Source organism: Garra rufa, chromosome 3 (genome assembly GCF_049309525.1).
Source record: "Garra rufa chromosome 3, GarRuf1.0, whole genome shotgun sequence".
Classification (NCBI taxonomy): Eukaryota; Metazoa; Chordata; class Actinopteri; order Cypriniformes; family Cyprinidae; genus Garra; species Garra rufa.
Genome location: NC_133363.1, coordinates 40,101,370 through 40,120,387, shown reverse-complemented (window position 1 = coordinate 40,120,387; position 19,018 = coordinate 40,101,370). Strand labels below are relative to the sequence as shown.

At 35.8% G+C, this 19,018-nt stretch overlaps 2 protein-coding genes and 1 long non-coding RNA gene across 3 annotated transcripts in view; 2 read left to right on the top strand and 1 right to left on the bottom strand.

The window, feature by feature from the left end:
- The first annotated feature begins 3,478 nt into the window (after positions 1-3,478).
- On the top strand, positions 3,479-6,179 carry fibinb (fin bud initiation factor b). Its single transcript, XM_073837057.1, has one exon. It carries the CDS (start codon positions 3,746-3,748, stop codon positions 4,367-4,369), a length of 624 nt encoding a protein of 207 aa, XP_073693158.1. The 5' UTR covers positions 3,479-3,745; the 3' UTR covers positions 4,370-6,179.
- Positions 6,180-9,155: 2,976 nt separating this feature from the next.
- LOC141330804 (uncharacterized) lies at positions 9,156-11,464 on the bottom strand. The gene is made up of 3 exons (XR_012355199.1): positions 11,297-11,464; positions 10,924-11,013; positions 9,156-10,130 (listed from the first exon to the last, which is right to left on the bottom strand). It is a non-coding gene; the product is annotated as an uncharacterized lncRNA (long non-coding RNA).
- A 4,417-nt stretch (positions 11,465-15,881) lies between these two features.
- Positions 15,882-19,018, top strand: part of bbox1 (butyrobetaine (gamma), 2-oxoglutarate dioxygenase (gamma-butyrobetaine hydroxylase) 1) — a 25,082-nt gene continuing 21,945 nt past the window's right edge. Inside the window, exon 1 of the mRNA XM_073837056.1 lies at positions 15,882-16,008. The gene's annotated coding sequence lies outside the window, so the exon portion shown is untranslated. The remainder of the gene's footprint in view (positions 16,009-19,018) is intronic.

Sequence of the window (19,018 nt, the reverse complement as noted above, 5' to 3'; positions counted from 1 at the left end):
CCATTTGAAAATGAAAGCCTGACATGAGTGTGAGTAGATGACAGAACATTCATTTTTGGTTGAACTGTTATTTTAATATGCTGCTTTTTTCTATAAAGTATGCATGCCAATGTTTGCATGTGTCTATCCCTTCAGAGGTTTTCTAATAGGTCCTGTAGAACATGATGTCGGGGTATTCTGTTTCATGGCCCCACTGGCCATGTTCCTCCAGCATCTGTACGTTTTATGAGCGTCTTGCTCAAAAGCTTTAGTGATTGAGTCTTATTGCCCTGCAGAAAATTCCGTGGATTAATGATGAAACAACTGTTCTCCCATAATTCTTCCCTCAAAAGATTAGAACTGGCCTGGAGTTCCAGTTCACGCAAGGTTCATGGCATTTAAGTCAGTGCCCATTTTATCCCTGCCAAGCTGATGGCATGAATTCAATCGAACCACAAAGGAACTGTGTGCAGCTTTCATTTACTTAAGAGGCCCGCCCAAGGGCGACTTGATGACTTCAGTAGTATTTATGATGCATCCTGTGAGTGAAAAGTCTGGCAGAGGTGTGCAACTTACAACATCTTTCTCAGTCATAGTTTGAAACGTATGGTCTTTTCTAGCAAGTTTAAACTGATGTTAACTGTTAAACTTTCTATGAAAAATACCAGGAAGCTAGCATTACTTATAGACCCCTGTTATTAAGATCATTAGCAGGGCAACAGTAGGGGAAGTTCTCCAGGAGCTGGCATCGTTCCATCCACTGGGGTTTTAGAGACGGGCTAAGTGTGGAGAGAGAGAGAGATAGAGAGAGAGAGAGAGAGAGAGAGAGAGAGAGAGAGAGAGAGAAAGAGAGAGAGAGAGAGAGAGAGAGAGAGAGAGAGAGAGAGAGAGAGAGAGAGAGAGAGAGAGAGAGAGAGAGACGGCCCCCTTGTAGTGGATATCTGTGGAAGGAACATTGGGGGAACCAGGTTCAAAGGGGTACAGGGCATCTGAGAAGAGGTACGTAAGACCATAAAATTAAAGCGCTCTAAAGAATAGATTCTAGTGGAAGAACTTTAAATGTAGTGGAAATCAAGACTCCTTTCTCTCACTCTGATTTTCTCCCTGTGTTTCTTCACTCTAGCTCATGTTCTGCTTTGCATCTGAGCAAATTTTTACTGGACTTTGAAGGAGAGCTTTTATTCCACAGGAACTTTGTCTCTCGATATCAATGAGATGGTAGGGCACCGCGGTATTCCCTATTACCTCATACTCACAGACAAATACCAGACTGAAAGACTATTTGCCAAGATTCAGTTTTGTAAAAAACACATGTGAGCGTCTCGAAAGGTTTGTGTTGTGTGGGGTGTGTCTGTTGGCGTGTGGGTATATGTGTTTGCTTAAGAGCCATATGGCGAAATGAAAGAACGCTGGCAGTGTCTGTACAGTGTCTGTAAAAATGATGAAAGACGGTCGTAAATCCAACCAGGCCTGAGCAAACGAGGCTTTCCATGGCCAATGCTCTGATGTGATCCTCTGTGATCCAAGTTTTGGAGTGGATTTGCGAATCCATCTTCATCCATCATGCATCATGACATCACCGTTTTCGTGACAGTTTCCACAAAATGTTTGTCTTTTGGTTTTCTTGGAACGCGTGGTACATTAATGCCTTGGGCTTTGTAAAAGCGCAGAGAGTATATAAGCGAGCTCAATGCTGTTCTCTCGATAGGGGCCCGCGAAGGAAAGTAGCACATCCTGATGCCGAAGCAAAACAGCTTCTGCTCAGTCTCACGCTCTGTCACGACCTTTCGTCATCACTCAGCCATCCTCTTTAGGTAATCGGCATATGGAGACCTGTCTCTGAGAATGAAGACCTCCAGTATAAAGAGAGCTCCCTTTTTTCAGAGGCCTGTCAGACAAGACAAGACAAACTGAAGAGAGAAGCATGTAGGGTGGCCATCTGCAGAGTCTGCTTTTGTCTCAAATGAGGATGGTCACATTCTTTGCTTTCAGTTCTTGCATAAGTTTATGACACATTGCTGTTTATTTATTTTTAGTACTGAAATGAGTGTCATTACAAAAGAGAGAGAAATATAAAAAAAATGCAGTACGGAAGGTTCAAATGCTCACTGATGCTCACTGATGGAAACACGATACATTAACATTTGATCAGGGTAAATTTTACTTATTTTGTCTTCTGGGAAACATCTGAAGGGCAGTGCTAAATGAAATAAAATATAATATTTAGGCAAAATAAGAAAAATGTACACATCTTCATTCTGTTCAAAAGCCCCCCCCCCCCCCCTCCAGCTGTTAATGCATCGTGTTTCCTTCTAATCATCAGTGAGCGTCTGAACTAATAGTTGCATATGAGTCCCTCAGTTGTCCTCAGTGTGAAAAGATGGATCTCAAAATCATACAGTCACTGTTGGAAAGGGTTCACATACACAAAAATGCTGAAAAACCAAAGAATTTGTGGGACCTGAAAGTTTTTTTCTGAAGAACAGCAGGCAGTTTAACTGTTCAGGACAAACATGGGACTCATGAACAACTATAAAAAAATAATAATAAATAATTAAATATGTGGATTATTCAGGTAACAACACAGTATTAAGAATCAAGCATATGTAAACTTTTGAACAGAGTTGTTTTTATAAATTCAACTACTATTTTCTGTTGTAGACTATGTAAATGTCTTTTATGTGAAATGTCTTATTCAGGTCAGTACTAATTAAAAAAATAACATGCATTTTGTATGATCCTTCTTATTTTGGTAAAATAATGAACATTTTGCAGATTCTGCAACTTGGGACCTCTGTACATCTTGACTCATTTGTCACAATAATAATGTTATTCTCAATTTTAATGGTTTTCAGGTGTTTCAACTCAGCAAACAAACTTATGTTTAGAATATTTCATTTGTCTAAATAATTTCAGTAATATTTTCAGCTTTATTGGTTTCAACTAAAACTCTTTGTACTTCTTACAAATTGGCTTAATTTTTTTTTCTTTTAGAATCAAATTTCCATCTATGAATTTTTCAGCATTTTTGTGGCAGTGTGGCGCTTTTATCTTCTTCTGTTTTGAACACAAAAAACTGAACACAGTTCTGCCTTTACTCTGAAATGGACAGTACTGCGAAAACAGTTGTTTTTCATGAAAAATAGAGCAGCCTAAATACAAAAAGTAAATTCTCCACATTTTCACGATTTTTATGAGTTAGGGTTAGATAATTCAATTTATGAATTAAGTTTAGAATTAAATTTAACGTGTTCTTAATAAATGCAAGCTGTATTTTTCGGCAACACTTTGATTTAGTTTATTCTAACGTCCAGCCAAATTATAAATAGTGTTTTGTAGCTTTCAGGCTTTCTTGCAAACTCGTGGTCTTTAATGGCAACCCCTGTAATGTCTGCTGCCTTTTAAGTAAAGGAGTGACGGGCTTGTAATTTGAGAGTCTGACCGGGGGTATTATTATCTAAACCTAGCACAGAGTCTGAACGGCCCAGATGTTGAAACAGACACAACGACAGACACGGCGAGGGTCTATGTGGCTTACGCCTTTTGATTTAGCAACAACAACAACAAAAAAACAGGTAGAAAAGCGAACAGGAAAGTTGCAATCACAAACTAAGGACGATTCTGTGTGATTTAGCCATTTCGTGTCGGGATTGCTCGGCATTTCGTGCTCTGGACATGTGTGGGGCTGGAGCAGGGGGGCTTGTCTAAAGATTGAGCAGCAGAGCTGAAGGTAGTACAGACTGTGTGATAAGGCAGAGTGGGTAGGATGGCTTCCCCTCTGTTCCTACTGATAGCCTGTCTGGTCTCATTGCGCCTCGGAGGGGCTTTCTTTTCGGGACCCTTACAACCGGAGATGTCCAACGGCACCTTTCATCATTATTTCGTGCCGGACGGCTTCTACGAAGATAACGACGACCCCGAGAAATGTCAGATGCTGTTTAAAATGACCGACAATCGCAAATGCACCCTGGACGAGGACCAGGACTCAGTGATCCGGGACGATTTTATCATCATTAAGCGGCACATCGAGGACGCCGCGCGGGTGCTCGAGGGCATCGGGAAGAGCATCTCCTTCGACCTGGACGGAGAGGACAGCTATGGGAAATACCTGAGGCGGGAGACGACCCAGATCAGCGAGGCGTTTTCTAACTCCGAGAAGTCTCTTCTGGAGCTAGAGGTTAAGTTCAAACAGAGCCAGGAAAACGAACTAAAAGAGGAGCACAAAATCAGCGACGACTTCCTCAACATGATCGTGCACACGCGCGACGTGTTGAAAGAGACACTGGACATCTCACTGGGACTGAAGGACAAGCACGAGTTGCTGTCACTCATCATCCGGAGTCACGGGACCCGGTTAAGCCGCCTGAAGAACGAGTATATGAAGGTGTAGAAGACTGTTGTCTGTTTTCAGTACGCAGGCAAATCTCAATCTGTCTACGGCAAGGCATTTTACCAGTAATTCCTTCAAATTAAGTAGTAATTTGATTGTTTTTAGTAACTAGCTAATTCCAGCCAATGTTATCTTTTTCAGTTTACTTAAAAACAAACGTTTTTCTTGCCATATTAGCCTAAAGTTACTAGTAACTATTCCTATTGTCCTGATATAAAAGTACTGTAGCTTTATTGCACGTGTTTATTGAGACATTAGTGTCGATCCTAGTTACTATCTCAGTTACAGAACACACACTGGTCTAATAAATAGGTAGTTTGTATGTAGGCTATTCAGTTAGTGAAATTGAAACTGTAATGTGTATGTGACCTTGGACCACAAAACCAGTCATAAGGGAAATTGAAAGCTAAATATAAGCTTTCCATTGATGTCTGGGATACAACTATTTAAAAATCTGGAATTTGAGGGTGCAAAAAAAAAAAAAAAATCTAAATATTTAGAAAATCACCTTTAAAGTTGTCCAAATTACGTTTTTAGCAATGCATGTAACTCAGAAATTAAGTTTTGATATATTTACAGTAGGAAATATACAAAATATCTTCATGGAACATGATCTTTACTTAATATCATAATGATATTATTTTGACCTATACAATGTATTTTTGGCTATTGCTACAAATATACCTGTGCTATTTATGACTGTGCTTGTGGTCCAGGGTCACATACTTAAGTACATAGTGAATAGTTACTATTAAAACTGGACTATACCAGCAAACACATACTAGTCAGAAGTGAATAGTTAATGTCTAAACCATCGATCCCAATAGAATTCACTGGAAAAATTAGGAAAATAAACAGAAAATAAATAATATTAAATGTGAATTATATTAAATCACTACCAAATTGGATTTTCTACCAAAACTAAGTACTAGTAACGTAACAGTATACTACTTATTTTGAAGGAATAAATGTTATTTCTCTGTAGCAACTCGGCACAAGTGATGCAGCTATTTTGTGCAATAAATGAAAGCCAGTATTCACTTAATAGCAGCAGTCCTACATGATGGACAGCCAATAAATGTTTTAAACTTGGCAATATTACTGCCATAGAGTTGTAGTCATTAATGACATTTGCACCTCAGAGGAGACATAACACTGAGTTAGAGTCAGCGTTGAGTTGCTCACTATTTTCTCAGATAATGACGTGGGGTGTATTTGTGGAAACATTTGCTCATTTGCATTGGCATTACTTGAATGTTTCGGAGAAAATTCATGTTGGTTAAACAGAAAGAATATAGTTTTCATTGTACAAACGTCAGCTGTCGTATTCATAGTTAGGTTATATAAGAGCATGTACTTGGAACAGTTTTTAAGCATTCAGTCTGACAATCCTCCAAAAGATAATGGCATGAACATATTAAAAACATACATTTTTATTATTTTTGCTTTCCTATGATACACTCGGAGGAACAAAAACACATTTGCTCTTCTTTGTACATGTAATTATGTTTTGTGTGCCCTAAGAAATCTATATATTTTATAATGAGCTTTTAAAATATTAAACTGTGAGTGTTTATATTTATGAAAAAGCGTAACTGTATTCATTTTATGAAACTGTACGTGTTGCATTGAGTACTCTTGTAATCCTCTGAGAAGTAATGGGAAAAGGACCATCTGGGATGACATATTCCAGACAAACCAAGATGACTGCGGGCAGGATTATTGGACTTGAAGCGTTCTACCATGTGTAGTTCCATTCCTGAGATATATGTTGTGTATATTCCTTTTTGTAATAAAAATCTTCAAGATAGTTTGTGTATGTGTGTGTACTGCTTGATCCGATTCACTAAATGATTCATTTACAATTTTGTGTTGGGGGGTAACTAGTTATGTAATAGCGTTACGTAATTTAATGACAAAATAAATGTAACTGTAATCTATAATAGTTATTGAGAAAATGTTAACATTTACAAAGGGGGTTACATCTGAATATTTTCTGCAAAAAGCTAGGGTACGTTAAATTCTACCAATTTGCTGCTTTGCCTGTTTTAAAAGTCGTTTAGTAAAGCAATGCTATTCTGATGCCTTTGATTGGTTCTCTTGTTTGAATTTTGCAGTGAAGCACATCTGCCAATTACATCACATTGCCACCGAAAGCTTTAGGTTACAATCTGTCTGAGAGTTACTATGGCAGGTGATAAAAATACATTCCAGTGCTGGAAATGTAAAAAATCAACAATCAAACCAATCTCAACGTGAAAACAGGTGCTGGAGTCTGTTTTTGCATTGGCTGTGCTTTAAAATGAAATTATGTTAATCTTAATTCAAGAGATGAAGGATTTTGTTGAATACTTACTGTAAGGTTAACCCTGCCTGCTGTAAATGTTTCAAAATTAACAGTTGAAAACATTCATTAGAATTTTTGAAAAGTAATCAAAATATAATCAAATGTAAATGTAGGTTACATTACTTTAATAAAATAATTTTAAATGGTTACACTACTTATTACATTTTAAATAGGGTAACTTAAATAGGGTATTCTGTAACCTATTACATTTCTAAATTAACCTTCCCAACACTGCAAATTGGACTCATCTGGATCTTGAGTTTAATGTATTTTGGTTTGTTTCGCAAATATGTATTCTAAATAAAGTTGTTTGGATCACACATTTATTGTGTGAGTTTTATTTGAGCTTCTAATTGCAACACTGATGTCAAAACTTTTTAGAGGCCTCAAAACTTAAAATTTGCCAAGTGCCCAATAATTATATTGAGATAACACATTATAATTGAAGTCACAGTGAGAACATTTTTTGGCATAAAACTATACTTTGTGATAAATTCATTCGTATACACATGGTTGATGCAAAGTGACACCTGTATATGTTTAGAGTCTCTAAGTATATGCAGGTGTCACTTTTTTTTCATGTTAAAACACTGAAACAGCTGTTGGAAGACACAAACCTCTGCCTCATAAACATGCATTACAAGACAACCAGAATAACTGTTGCAGTAGTGGGTGATCTCTCAGTTTGTGTGTGTGTGTGATAAAGAGAGAGAGAGAGAGAGAGAGAAATTTTTTTTGAATTTTCAAACATCTTTATTTAACAAAAGAATTGGTCACATAAACCAGTTTTCACAAAAAGTCCATCATTTTATAAACATGGTGCAAAATAAAGTTGATTTTCAAATATAGAACACAAAGCTCCTCTATGACACCATATTTTTTCAAAAACATTTAAAGAGTCCATAGCTTTATAAAAATGAAAATCAATTAAAAGCCTCGATTTTATCATAGCGGTAAACACCTTCTCAACAGCACATTCAAGATTCTGCTCAATTTTATCCCGCCTACTAACGTAAATGGCCATTTTGGCTGTACCCAAAATGAAGTTTAACAACTGGCATTCACTTTGATGTTTCTGAACATATTTAAAACCCAAAATAAAAGTATGCACGGAAAACTCCTCATTAAAACAATTAAAAAAATGTTGCAAACCCTCAAGTAAAGGCTTAAGTCTTGGACAATATGCAAAGGCATGAAAAACAGTCTCTCTCTGAAAACAAAAGATACATTCACTACTAACATCTGGATTTAAAACAGAAATAAAAGCATTAACAGCAATAATACCATGCAGAATTCGCCACTGTAAATCTCAAGCTCTTTTAGTTAACGGTGGCTTATAAAGTGCTCTCCAAAAGACATCCAAAAGTATATATAATTATATATGGGCCATGCTACAGAATTGGTCCAAACTGCAGTCCCATAACCAAATGTATTGAAACCCACAATAATATTTAAAATATCAGTAAGCTTAATATAAAACATGATCATTTAGTGGTTACTTGCATTTGGGAGGTGGCTGTCCCGAACCCGAACCCTAACCTTTCAATTTCAACTTTCAAAACGATATTGAAAATATTTTTGCATTTTATTCCATTGTTGTTTTCAAAAAAAAAAAAGAAAAAAAAAAAAATATATATATATATATATATATATATATATATATATATATATATATTTTTTTTTTTTTTTTTTTAAAGTGAAATTCAAAAATATATTTATTTTATATTCTCTTTGTAAATTATGAAACTTTATGTAAAAATGTGTCCTGCATTTTCATGTCACTGCTGAAACATTGGCTGAGACTGATTTTAATTACACCTCTAATTTTATGAACAGAAAATATTCCTGTGTCCCTCTCTCTCATAGCTACATGGTGTGAGTAGATCCCATCATTTTGAGGAAAATGTCTTCAAAAGTCTGAAAAATCTATGTAACTTTAAAAAATGTCACCACCAAACACAATTTTTCTGCAATTAAGTACACTTTTTTGGGAGTTATTCCATAACATTTAGTTTTTATATGTTCAGAACTGTGCTACTATACACTGTAAAAAGTTTGCTGTAAATTTTACAGTAACTTACTGGCAGCTGGATGCCAGTAAGTTACTGTAAAAATGTTTACAGTATTAATACTGTAAGTGCATTTACAGTACTAAAAGGTCTTTACTGTAATTTAATTTACAGTATTTTTACTGTAATTTCATTTACATTATTTTTACTGTAATTTAATTTACAGTGTTTTTACTGTATCTTCAATTACAGTATTTTTACTGTATTTTCAATTACAGTATCAGTACTATAGAGTTTATTTTCATTTATTTTAAACATTTTTTACCTGTAAAAACAATCCAATTAACCTACAGCACTGTAATTCAAGATTTTTACCACCCCAACCCCATAAAAATCACAATAACTCATAAGCATTAGTTCTGATAATATTCTTTTTAATTGTTGAACATTTTCTTTTTAAAAGTACAGAGACTTTGTATCATGGCAAACATACACATACTGAAAAGCAAAAATAAGTAAGTACACTACCAGTCATAAGTTTTTGAACACTAAGATTTTTTTAAAGAATTCTCTTCTGCTTACCAAGCCTGCATTAATTTGATCCAAATTTAATTTATTCCTCTGATCAAAGCTGAATTTTCAGCATCATTACTCGTCTTCAGTATCACATGATCCTTCAGAAATCATTCTAGTATGCTGATAAACATTATTTAATTTTTAGATTTTTCAGGATTCTTTGATGAATAGAAAGATATTATTTAGCAAGGATGATTTAAATTGATCAAAAGTGATAATAAAGACATTCATAATGTTACAAACTATTTCTGTTTCAGATAAATGCTGTTTATCTGAACTTTCTATTCATCAAAGAAACCTGAAAAAAAATGTATTTTAGCATTATAATAATTTCAGCAACATCATAATAATAGTTTTTGAGCAGAAAATCAAATTATTAGAATGATTTCTGAAGGATCATGTGACTGCAGTAATGATGCTAAAATTAAGGTTTGATCACAGCAATAAATTACATTTTAAAATATATTCAAAAAGAAAACAGTTATTTTAAATAATAAAAATGGTTCAAAAGTGTACTGTGTTTGCTGTACTTTGGATCAAATGAATGCAGGCTTAGTGAGCAGAAGAGACCTTCTTTAAAAACATTTAAAATCTTACTGTTCAAAAGCTTTGTCTGGTAGTGTAAATAAAATAAAATCATACAGTAAAAATGTGTTTGTGTTGTGTTAAATTTTAGTAGTTTTGAGTCAAAGTTGACAAGCTCTCTGATGAGAAACGGCAGAATGGGATTCAGGCTGATGCTTGTTGTTTGCACCCTCTTTCCAGAAGTCCATCTGATCTGTGACTGTCAATGCATTTGCTGCCACAAAGGTTGACTGTCTGAACAAACCTGCAAGCACAAGAAAAACAGTGTTTAAAGAATTTGCCTCAACTGTCAAACTTGGTGCTGTATGCATTTTAAAAAAAAATGATATACTACATACGAACGCAGTAGTAAGAAAAAAAACTGAAGAAACTTTTTCTTGAAATTTTTTATAAATAATTTTATGAATGGGTCAGTAAGTCACTGATTCTAGGTGTTTAAAAAAGGTAAATTCATTCAGTAATGAAACACTGCTGTGTGCAGAGATGCACAACATGGCTTTGTTAAGAATCGTTTTTACTAAATGGAGCAAAAAGACAATACTTTCTTCATGATTTAAATCACTTAATATTACATTCTTGTTTATTGAATTTTGTTGCCCTGACACTCAAAAGTCTGCCACAGACCATGCTAAATGCTAACCAATCTATTCATATAAACATTCTAAACGTGTGTTTCCTAGAAAGTCTGTGCATATAATAAGCCTACTATGATTAAAAATCTCTAATTGTTGCTTTACAGTAACAATAATCTAAATTGACAGACGGTAAGATTGCTATTATGAATTTAAAGGTTACAGTAAGTTAAAGATACCTGAAGCAGCTGCATTTTGCTGTTTAAATGCTGGTTTAATAGAAATAATTTTAATGTGCATGCAAACTCAATCTTGATGTGACAAGACATGGTAATAAAAAACATTCCCCGGAAATAAATACCTTTCAAATGTGTACTTTAAATACAATATAACTTGCTTAGGATAAAAGCATCTGAAAAATGCATGAATGTAAATGCAATGTAAAACAAAAATGTTTTGGGTTACCTGATTCTGCATGTCTGTAAAATGGACAGCTGGCTGTATGATGATTCTGCCCCTGATGGTCAGCATCCAGTTAGTGCTTGGAGAAATCTCCTGTAACAGACAGTGTCACAACACCCTTTTAGTGTTACTATAGTTTATGATCAGAAAAGACAACTACTGTACAGTAATAAAATCTACATTTTTAATAAAATAAACATTTATAATATTTATTAGCAAAACTTGTTATATTAATATATTGCTAGCCCGTTACTCTCTTTAAAAGGTTAACCTGTTCTGTTCTGCAAGTCAGTGGAGAACAGCAGCCTGTGGCTAATTTGGCTAATTTAGTAACGTTAACATTAACTTAGTTAAATTGATGAAAGGGGAAGCTCACCTGTTGTTTGCACCGCGACGACGGCAATCACCAGAAAAGACTCTAATACACCTCCGATGCAGACGACATGACCACAAGACCACAAACTTGAAAATAAAACACAAAAGATGCAGTTAACCGCGGTGTTCAGTTTTACCTCAGTGTTTCATGTTAGCGCGCTGTTTATGTCACGTCTGTCACTGAAGGGACCGTCTATAAAGTTACATACGACATTCATACACACATTTCTTACTTAAACATCATTTGAAGAGAATTACCTTGCCAGCTATAAAGAGGCAGCGTTTAAAAGATATTATGCTGCTCTGTGACTAACGTTAAGTTTGTCAACTTCGGCTTACTGACATTATTAGCTTACCAGTTCATTATCGTTGATACTATGGCAGTCATTCACAGAAGAAGATCCAAAATAGAGTTGTGACGTTCGCGAACGAACCGATTCTTTTGAACGGCTCATAAACATGAACGATGGGAGCCGGTTCGCGGCTGGGTGGGAGCCGTTCTTTCTGTCGTTCTTTTTTCCTATGCGTGTTTCACACAGATGCACACAAATTATTCCCGGATGGTCTACTACTTAATTTAAGATTACGAAGTGTGGATCAATGCACACTCTAACGGCTAATATTGCCCACAACACATTGCCCGGTGAACGAGGATCCGATTAGGACTACAAACACACATAAAAAGTGTTAAAAAACTACAAACATGGCGGATAAGCGCGACCAACGGACAGGTAGAGAAAGGGGTTTTAGTGATAAATATCAATGTGTAACCTAATGAAAAATATTTATTTAATGTTATCCATGGTATATTTCATGTGCAGCAACATTATGAACTTTTATAATGATAGGTTTGGTCATTAACTTTTAAATGCATCATTATGCATACACGAGCAAAGTTCTCGGCCTAAAAGACTCGTACAAGAATGTGCCTTTTAATTTCTCTCTAATACGGTAGGAAATCAAATTAAACGAAATGTAGATAATATTAACTGACAGGGCAGTTTAAACAGTGACAGGATTTAGGTAACTAAGCAACAGACGAAGTAGTATGTCCCAAAGCTTGCCTACTATTCTGCTACATACTCAAAAGTATGTACTTTTTCCTCACAAAAAGAGTACATACTTTAAGGGCATAGTATAATTATGCGAATTGGGGCGCAGCAACACACTTTGTACTAAAGGTAGATCCAAAATAGTGATGTCACTGTCTAAGCAGAGGGATGTTGTGCAACCCTATATAGTCCACACATGACAAATGAGGTAATAATCAATATTTCAGAATAATTCAAACTCAGATATTGGTGTGTGATATCTGAGTTTTAATTATTTGACTACAAATCTCACCTCATCATTCCTCCCAGTGATTATTTCAAGGATAAACTGAGATGCCCCCAAGCTGGCTTCATAAAACTGACTTAATATTTAAAAAGAGCCAAAAGAGCCGTTCTTTTGAACGGCTCTTTGAAAGGAACGGATCACAAAGATCCGGATCCCCTCAAAGAGCCATAAATCCCATCACTAATCCAAAATACACCTCCGCGCTCCGACGTTACAGACGACATCCAGACCAGAAACTTGAAAATAACAAGCAAAAGAAGGGCTTGAAAATACAGTTTAAAATCTCCACAGAAACAGTGGTGTTGCTTAACGCACTTTACCTCAGTATTTCACCTCAGTTTGCTGTTAAGCTTGAGTAAGGGCTCGTCAGACTTGCATTAAAGGGCAGCCGAATATACAAACGTGTTTCTCAGTTTAAATAAAGTTTATTTCGACTAATATAGGTCACCTTAATTTACTCACCAGTCCATGTTTTCACCGTTATGGCGGCGCCCCGGCCGCCAGTCAGAAAAAAAAGGCTACCGACATGAAAAACACGATGAATATTGTTAGTTTGCTGTTAACAAGTGAAAACAAATTAAAATTGTTCAGTTTTTCATAAAACAGAAATAATATACTAACCTTTTTGTCGTGTTATTGATGCAACATTTCTCTTTTGTCCTTTTTACCGCCACTTCCTCTCAACAGGAGAAAAAAAAATCTCCCTTGCCATTGGTCAATTTTTCGCGGGCAAGTTCACTACTGTAAACGGATTTACAGTAGTGGAGAATTACAGTAGTGATCATATATTTTCCCATAATCCTTTGCAGTTTACAGTAAAATACTGTATATACATTTTACAGTATCTTACTGTAGATATTACAGTAAAATACTGTTCAAATTACAAAAATCGGTTACAGTGTAGCTAACCATGTGCTGAATAGCATCTTTGAGTTAGGTTCAAAAGTATCTAAAACAGTCAAAACTGAAACATTTGGTGTTATTTCGGTTAGTTTCGGTAGTGACATCTTTGTTTTTTTTTTTTAGAGTTATCCTATAAAATTGTCACCCATCCTGAAACAGTCATGACTGACATCTTTGGGTTTTTTTTTTTTTTTTTTGGTGAAGTTTCGGTAGTGACATCTTTGTGTTTTGGGGGGTGTTATGCCATAAAATGGTCACTACCAAAACAGTCACAATCGAAACATTTGGTAAAGTTTCAGTAGTGACATGTTAGTTTTTTTAGAGGGGGGTGTTATCCCAAAAAATTGGTAGTGACATTTATTTTTTAGGTTTTATCCCATAAAATTGTCAATGCGGAAACAGTATCGACAAAAAGCATTTGGTAAAATTTCGATTGTGACATGTTTTTTGGGGGGTTGGGTGTTATCCCATAAAATTGTCAATGCGGAAACAGTATTGACAAAAAGCATTTGGTAAAATTTCGGTTGTGACATGTTTTTAGGGGGCTGGGTGTTATCCCATAAAATTGTCACTACCGAAACAGTCACAATCTAAACATTTGGTAAAGTTTCGGTAGTGACGTCTTTTTTGGGTGTTATCCCATAAAATTGGTAAACCAAAACGGTCACAAAAAATAGGGAACACATAATCCTTTATTTGGGGAAAATTAATTTTTTTTTAGTCCAGTTATGCAAATTTTTAGGTTACTGTCACTACAGAAAATGAGCAGTCACTACCGAAACATGGCATTTATTGTCAAAAATAAAGTATACTGAATTATCAACTAAGATGTTATGATAGTTTTCGGTTCAATGTATGTCCAAACTAATGAATCCTTAACTATCATTATAATACATTTTTTGCCTTTTATAAAAATTTTTTGTTTATTAAAAATACAACAAAGCTCACAAATAACACTTGAAATATTGGTAAAATTGCAAAATTGAAAAAAATAAAACCTTGTACTCCAACAAAGCAAACTACATGTACGTATTATATGTACTAAGCTACTGAGCTATGCTTTTATACAACCTCCCAATTTTTTTTTTAAATGTGTTTTTTAACTTGGACTGTGTAATTAAATTTAACTTTATCAGCTTTCTAGATGTTTTTAACGTTTCAAAACACATTCTCATGTTAATAGACACATTACACTTTCACATGTGACCAACAATTCCACAACAAATATAAAATATCATAATGAAATATCATCAAATTATTCATCTGACGGAGGTGACAGAACTGACGGAGTTGACACATCTGACGGTGGTGACCAAAACCTGAATTTGTAGTAATTTTAACTATCAAATACATTGAATCAATGAATTACTGCATTAAAACAACCACAACAAGCAGTGTGTGTGTGTGTTATAGTTTATAAAGCTTCTATTCAAGAGTCACATTTAAGTATTTTGATATATCATTGGAACATAAGATCTTACGGTGGTGACAAATTTGCCATTTCTTTCACAAAACAAATTCATGTTCTGTTGATGCTAGAGGCTAATGGAACCTGCTTCAGGAGAATAAAATTATCTAAATATTTCAAATAATTTCCTCAGAAATTGGAAGATGGTGTTGACATATCATGGTTGTGACACAGGAAATATTAACATTAGAATTAAAATATTCTAAAACTATAAAACTTAGCAGAGCCTGTGTGACATTGATGCACTCTGCAGAAGAGGACTGTGGCAAGGGGGTCCTTTAGAGTGACAGCTGCCCATGATATTCCCTGATTTTATTACATTTTTATTAATGTCTGACGGTGTTGACAAAAAGAACACAACTTCAAAACATTATTAAACACATCTCACTGAAAAACAACCTTTTTTATCCATTTTTTTTTTTTTGCATATGAATGAATAAACCCTTCTCTGTGGACACACTGTTTTAGATGTAAGCTGTGTCATAGATTTCACATAATAATCATACAATTAAATTGAAGGGGATAATTGTGTTAAATACATTCTATTATTAATCCCCATAACATTTACAATTGAAAATATGTTTTATTTTTAAAACTAATGGCAGTTATATTTGCTGGACATGTTTTGTCCCATGTCTCAAGAATGACTGAATTACTAGAATTGTGTACCTGCTCATATATGTAATTATTTTAACTGATATATAATTAATATATTATTATTTACATCGTGTGCAGTAAAGTAGTATAGTAAACAGTATAGTATGTCCACATGACTACCCTAGATAAAATGTAGTTACAAAAACAAGCATGGAACAGAACAGTTGTCGAGCAAAGCTGCACGTAATTTTGGCGAAGTGTCAGATCCAGTGGCTACAGTGTGTGTGTGCAGCAGCAGCGCTACAGTGCATATGACCCTTCACCCACTTTCAGCGCGGTGAGTTCTCACGCTTCTCAGCGCTATATAAGGCTGAAATAACCGAGCCCACCTTACCTGCGTCTTCACGGTAAGTGCCATATGCCGTTTTTATGTTTCCTTACGTCTCATCAAATGTAAATAACGAAAGTGACATTTAGTGTCTGGGCTCCATTTACTATACGGGACGTTCGCTTGTAAAAGGCAGATGAATGAAAGATCGCTTTTCGTCGTTGTTTGTTTTAAGCGTCATACTGGTGATTTCCTCATGGCGTGTGTAATATTTTATGAATGAAAACCTCTAGTGTAGACTTCCTTTATTCAGCTGCTCCATGGATCATTTACTAAAGCGTGCTACAATGAGAACGAGTGCTAATAATACCCGGAAACAACAAGACAGATGCATATTTAGCTAGCAAGTTTAAATAAAGACAATAAATCTTGTTTTTGGTTTGGTTTCTATTTCATGGCAACTACAGGGTTTGTTTGGGTACGTGCTGTCGTAACGCTGGAGGCGGTAATGTGTTTGTTTGCAGGGGAATGAATTGGTGACCTTTCACCTACTTCCGTGTTTCCTGATATACATGAGCCAAGGTGTGTTTGTACGTCACATAACCAGTGTTGGGGTTAGTTACTCAAAAAAGTAATATATTACATATTACTCTCAAAAATAGTAATCCCTTACTTTACTTTATTACTCCCTGGAGAAAGTAACTAGTTATATTACTAGTTACTTTTTTCTTACACAAACCACTGTTATTCTTAACAAAAAAGCAAACATGACCTACTGCGTGCATCCACGGCAGAATGCAAACAAACAAAGCTCCTTTAAAGCTGACATCTCAGTGCATACGCGATCTCATAAAGCTCTTATAACACAATGGATATTATGCACAATTCATCTTTCATAAATGTCTACACTTTGTGTGTTGTGATTCGTAAGCACGCAATATTCAGCACTGTTCAAAACTTTTGAGCAGTGAGTGAATTCTATCTTAAACACCATTGATTGGCGATGCGTTCCATAAATCAGCAGATGGCTACATTTTAAAACATTCGATTTTAAATCGAAACTGCCTATTCTTGCGCTTACTAATCATATATGTTGTTCTTGCTGCTTTTGTGCAATAGATGAATAACATTTTTTTATTTTTTAGATATTTTATGTTTAGATATTTCTATATTGCGGAAGTCCCGCGAATCATTTTAATTTCCCGCATCCCACACACACGAGTCTCTACCCGCCCGCACCAGCACACGCACTTGCCCATCAAGTTTTGTCCCGCGCCGCACTCTGTTGCGTTGGGTCCCGCGGGTTTGCAGGTCTCTATTTGCAAGTGCCGCTCTGCTGCTGGCTGCCGGGTGTCGACCAATCGGTGATGGTAATTTAATGATACCTCGTGCCAAACCCAGACCAATCACTGTTCCATTCACGCCCCCCTCCCCTTCCCTTCTGTTCTCTGTGTTGTCGTGTGCCTTGTGTGTGATGAAGGGAGGAAGGTGCTACTGGCAAATGTAACGCAAGTAACTAGCTCGGGAAAACTGTAATAATATTACTTTTTTCAGACGAGTAATGCCTTACACTACTAGTTACTGAAAAAAGTAATATTATTACAGTAACGCGTTACACCCAACACTGCACATAACTAATGCTCAAAGGTCTGTTTAGGGTACTTTGATATCATTATTTTTTATTTTATATCATGGACCCACAAATATGATAGAGAAGCTTATATTTTCATGTATAAAATCCTATTTGTTATGTGTAAATAGTGCATGTTATATTAACTATAAAGCTAAAATGTTGTTTGCAAAAATGAATAATTGGTATTTGTAAAGTCTAAAATCTATTTAAGCTGACAGTGTTTGCCTTTGTTAGACATTTTTAGAATAATACAATAATGTTAGATAGTAGGCCTATCTAGTATACAGGTATGTGCCGAAAAATTAGAATATCGAGGGAAAGTCCATTTATTTCAATAATTTGTTTCAAAAAGTGAAACTTGTATATTAGTTCACTACACACAAAGGGAAATATTTCAAGCCTTTATTTGTTGCAATTTTAATGATTATGGATTAAAGACAAAAAAAAAACAAATCCAGTATTTCACAAAATTAGAATATTTCATGTGCCCAATAAAAAAAAAAGATCTTAAACGCATGTTGGCCTTTCTGAAAAGTGTGTAATGTATTGTATTATGTCCTCAGTACTTTGTTGGGCCTCCTTTTGCACTAATTCCAGCATCACGGCGGCGTGGCATGGAGGCGATCAGCCTTTGACACAGTTGAGGTGTTATGGTAGCCCAAGTTGCTTTGATATTGGCCTTCAGCTCATCTGCATTTCGGGGTCTCTGTTCTAGGGCTGCACGATTAATCGAACAATGTTGTGAGGCACGTTTAGTCAATGAAGCCGGTACTTTGATTAGTAGTAAATCTCCATCACGTGCATTCAGCTGCGTTCAGCTGGAGCGTTCAGAGACGTAAATCACCGACAAGCTACGCCAAATCGCGCTCAATCGAATGCGATTTTGAACGCGATTTGGCATAGCTTGTCAGTGATTTACTTCTCTGTGTATTAATTGCCGCTCCAGCTGAACGCACGTGATGGAGATTTACTACTAATCAAAGTACCGGCTTCATTGACTAAACGTGCCTCACAACATCGTTCGATTAATCGTGCAGCCCTACTCTGTTCCCTCATCTTCCTTTTGACAATACCCCATAGATTTCCAATGGGGTTTAAGTCAGGCGAGTTTGCCGGCCAATCAAGTACAGTTATTCCATGGCTATTAAACCAGGTACTGCTAGTTTTGGCTTTGTGGGCAGGTGCCAAATCCTGCTGGAAAATAAAATCATCATCCCCAAAAAGCTTGATTATGCGTCAAGACACTCCTGAACCAAAAACAATGTCAGAAGCGTCTGGGCTGGGCTAAAGAGAAAAAGTACTGGTCTGTTGCCGAGTGGTCAGACGAAAGCAAATTTTGCATTTCATTTAGAAATCAAGGTCCCAGAGTCTGGAGGAAGACCAGAGAGGCACAAAAGTCAAGCTGCTTAAAGTCCAGTGTGAAGTGTCCACAGTCAGTGAAGGTTTGGGGAGTCAT

Coding starts and splice junctions, on each gene's coding strand:
- fibinb (XM_073837057.1), top strand. CDS start 3,746: ATGGCTTCCCCTCTGTTCCTACTGATAGCCTGTCTGGTCTCATTGCGC.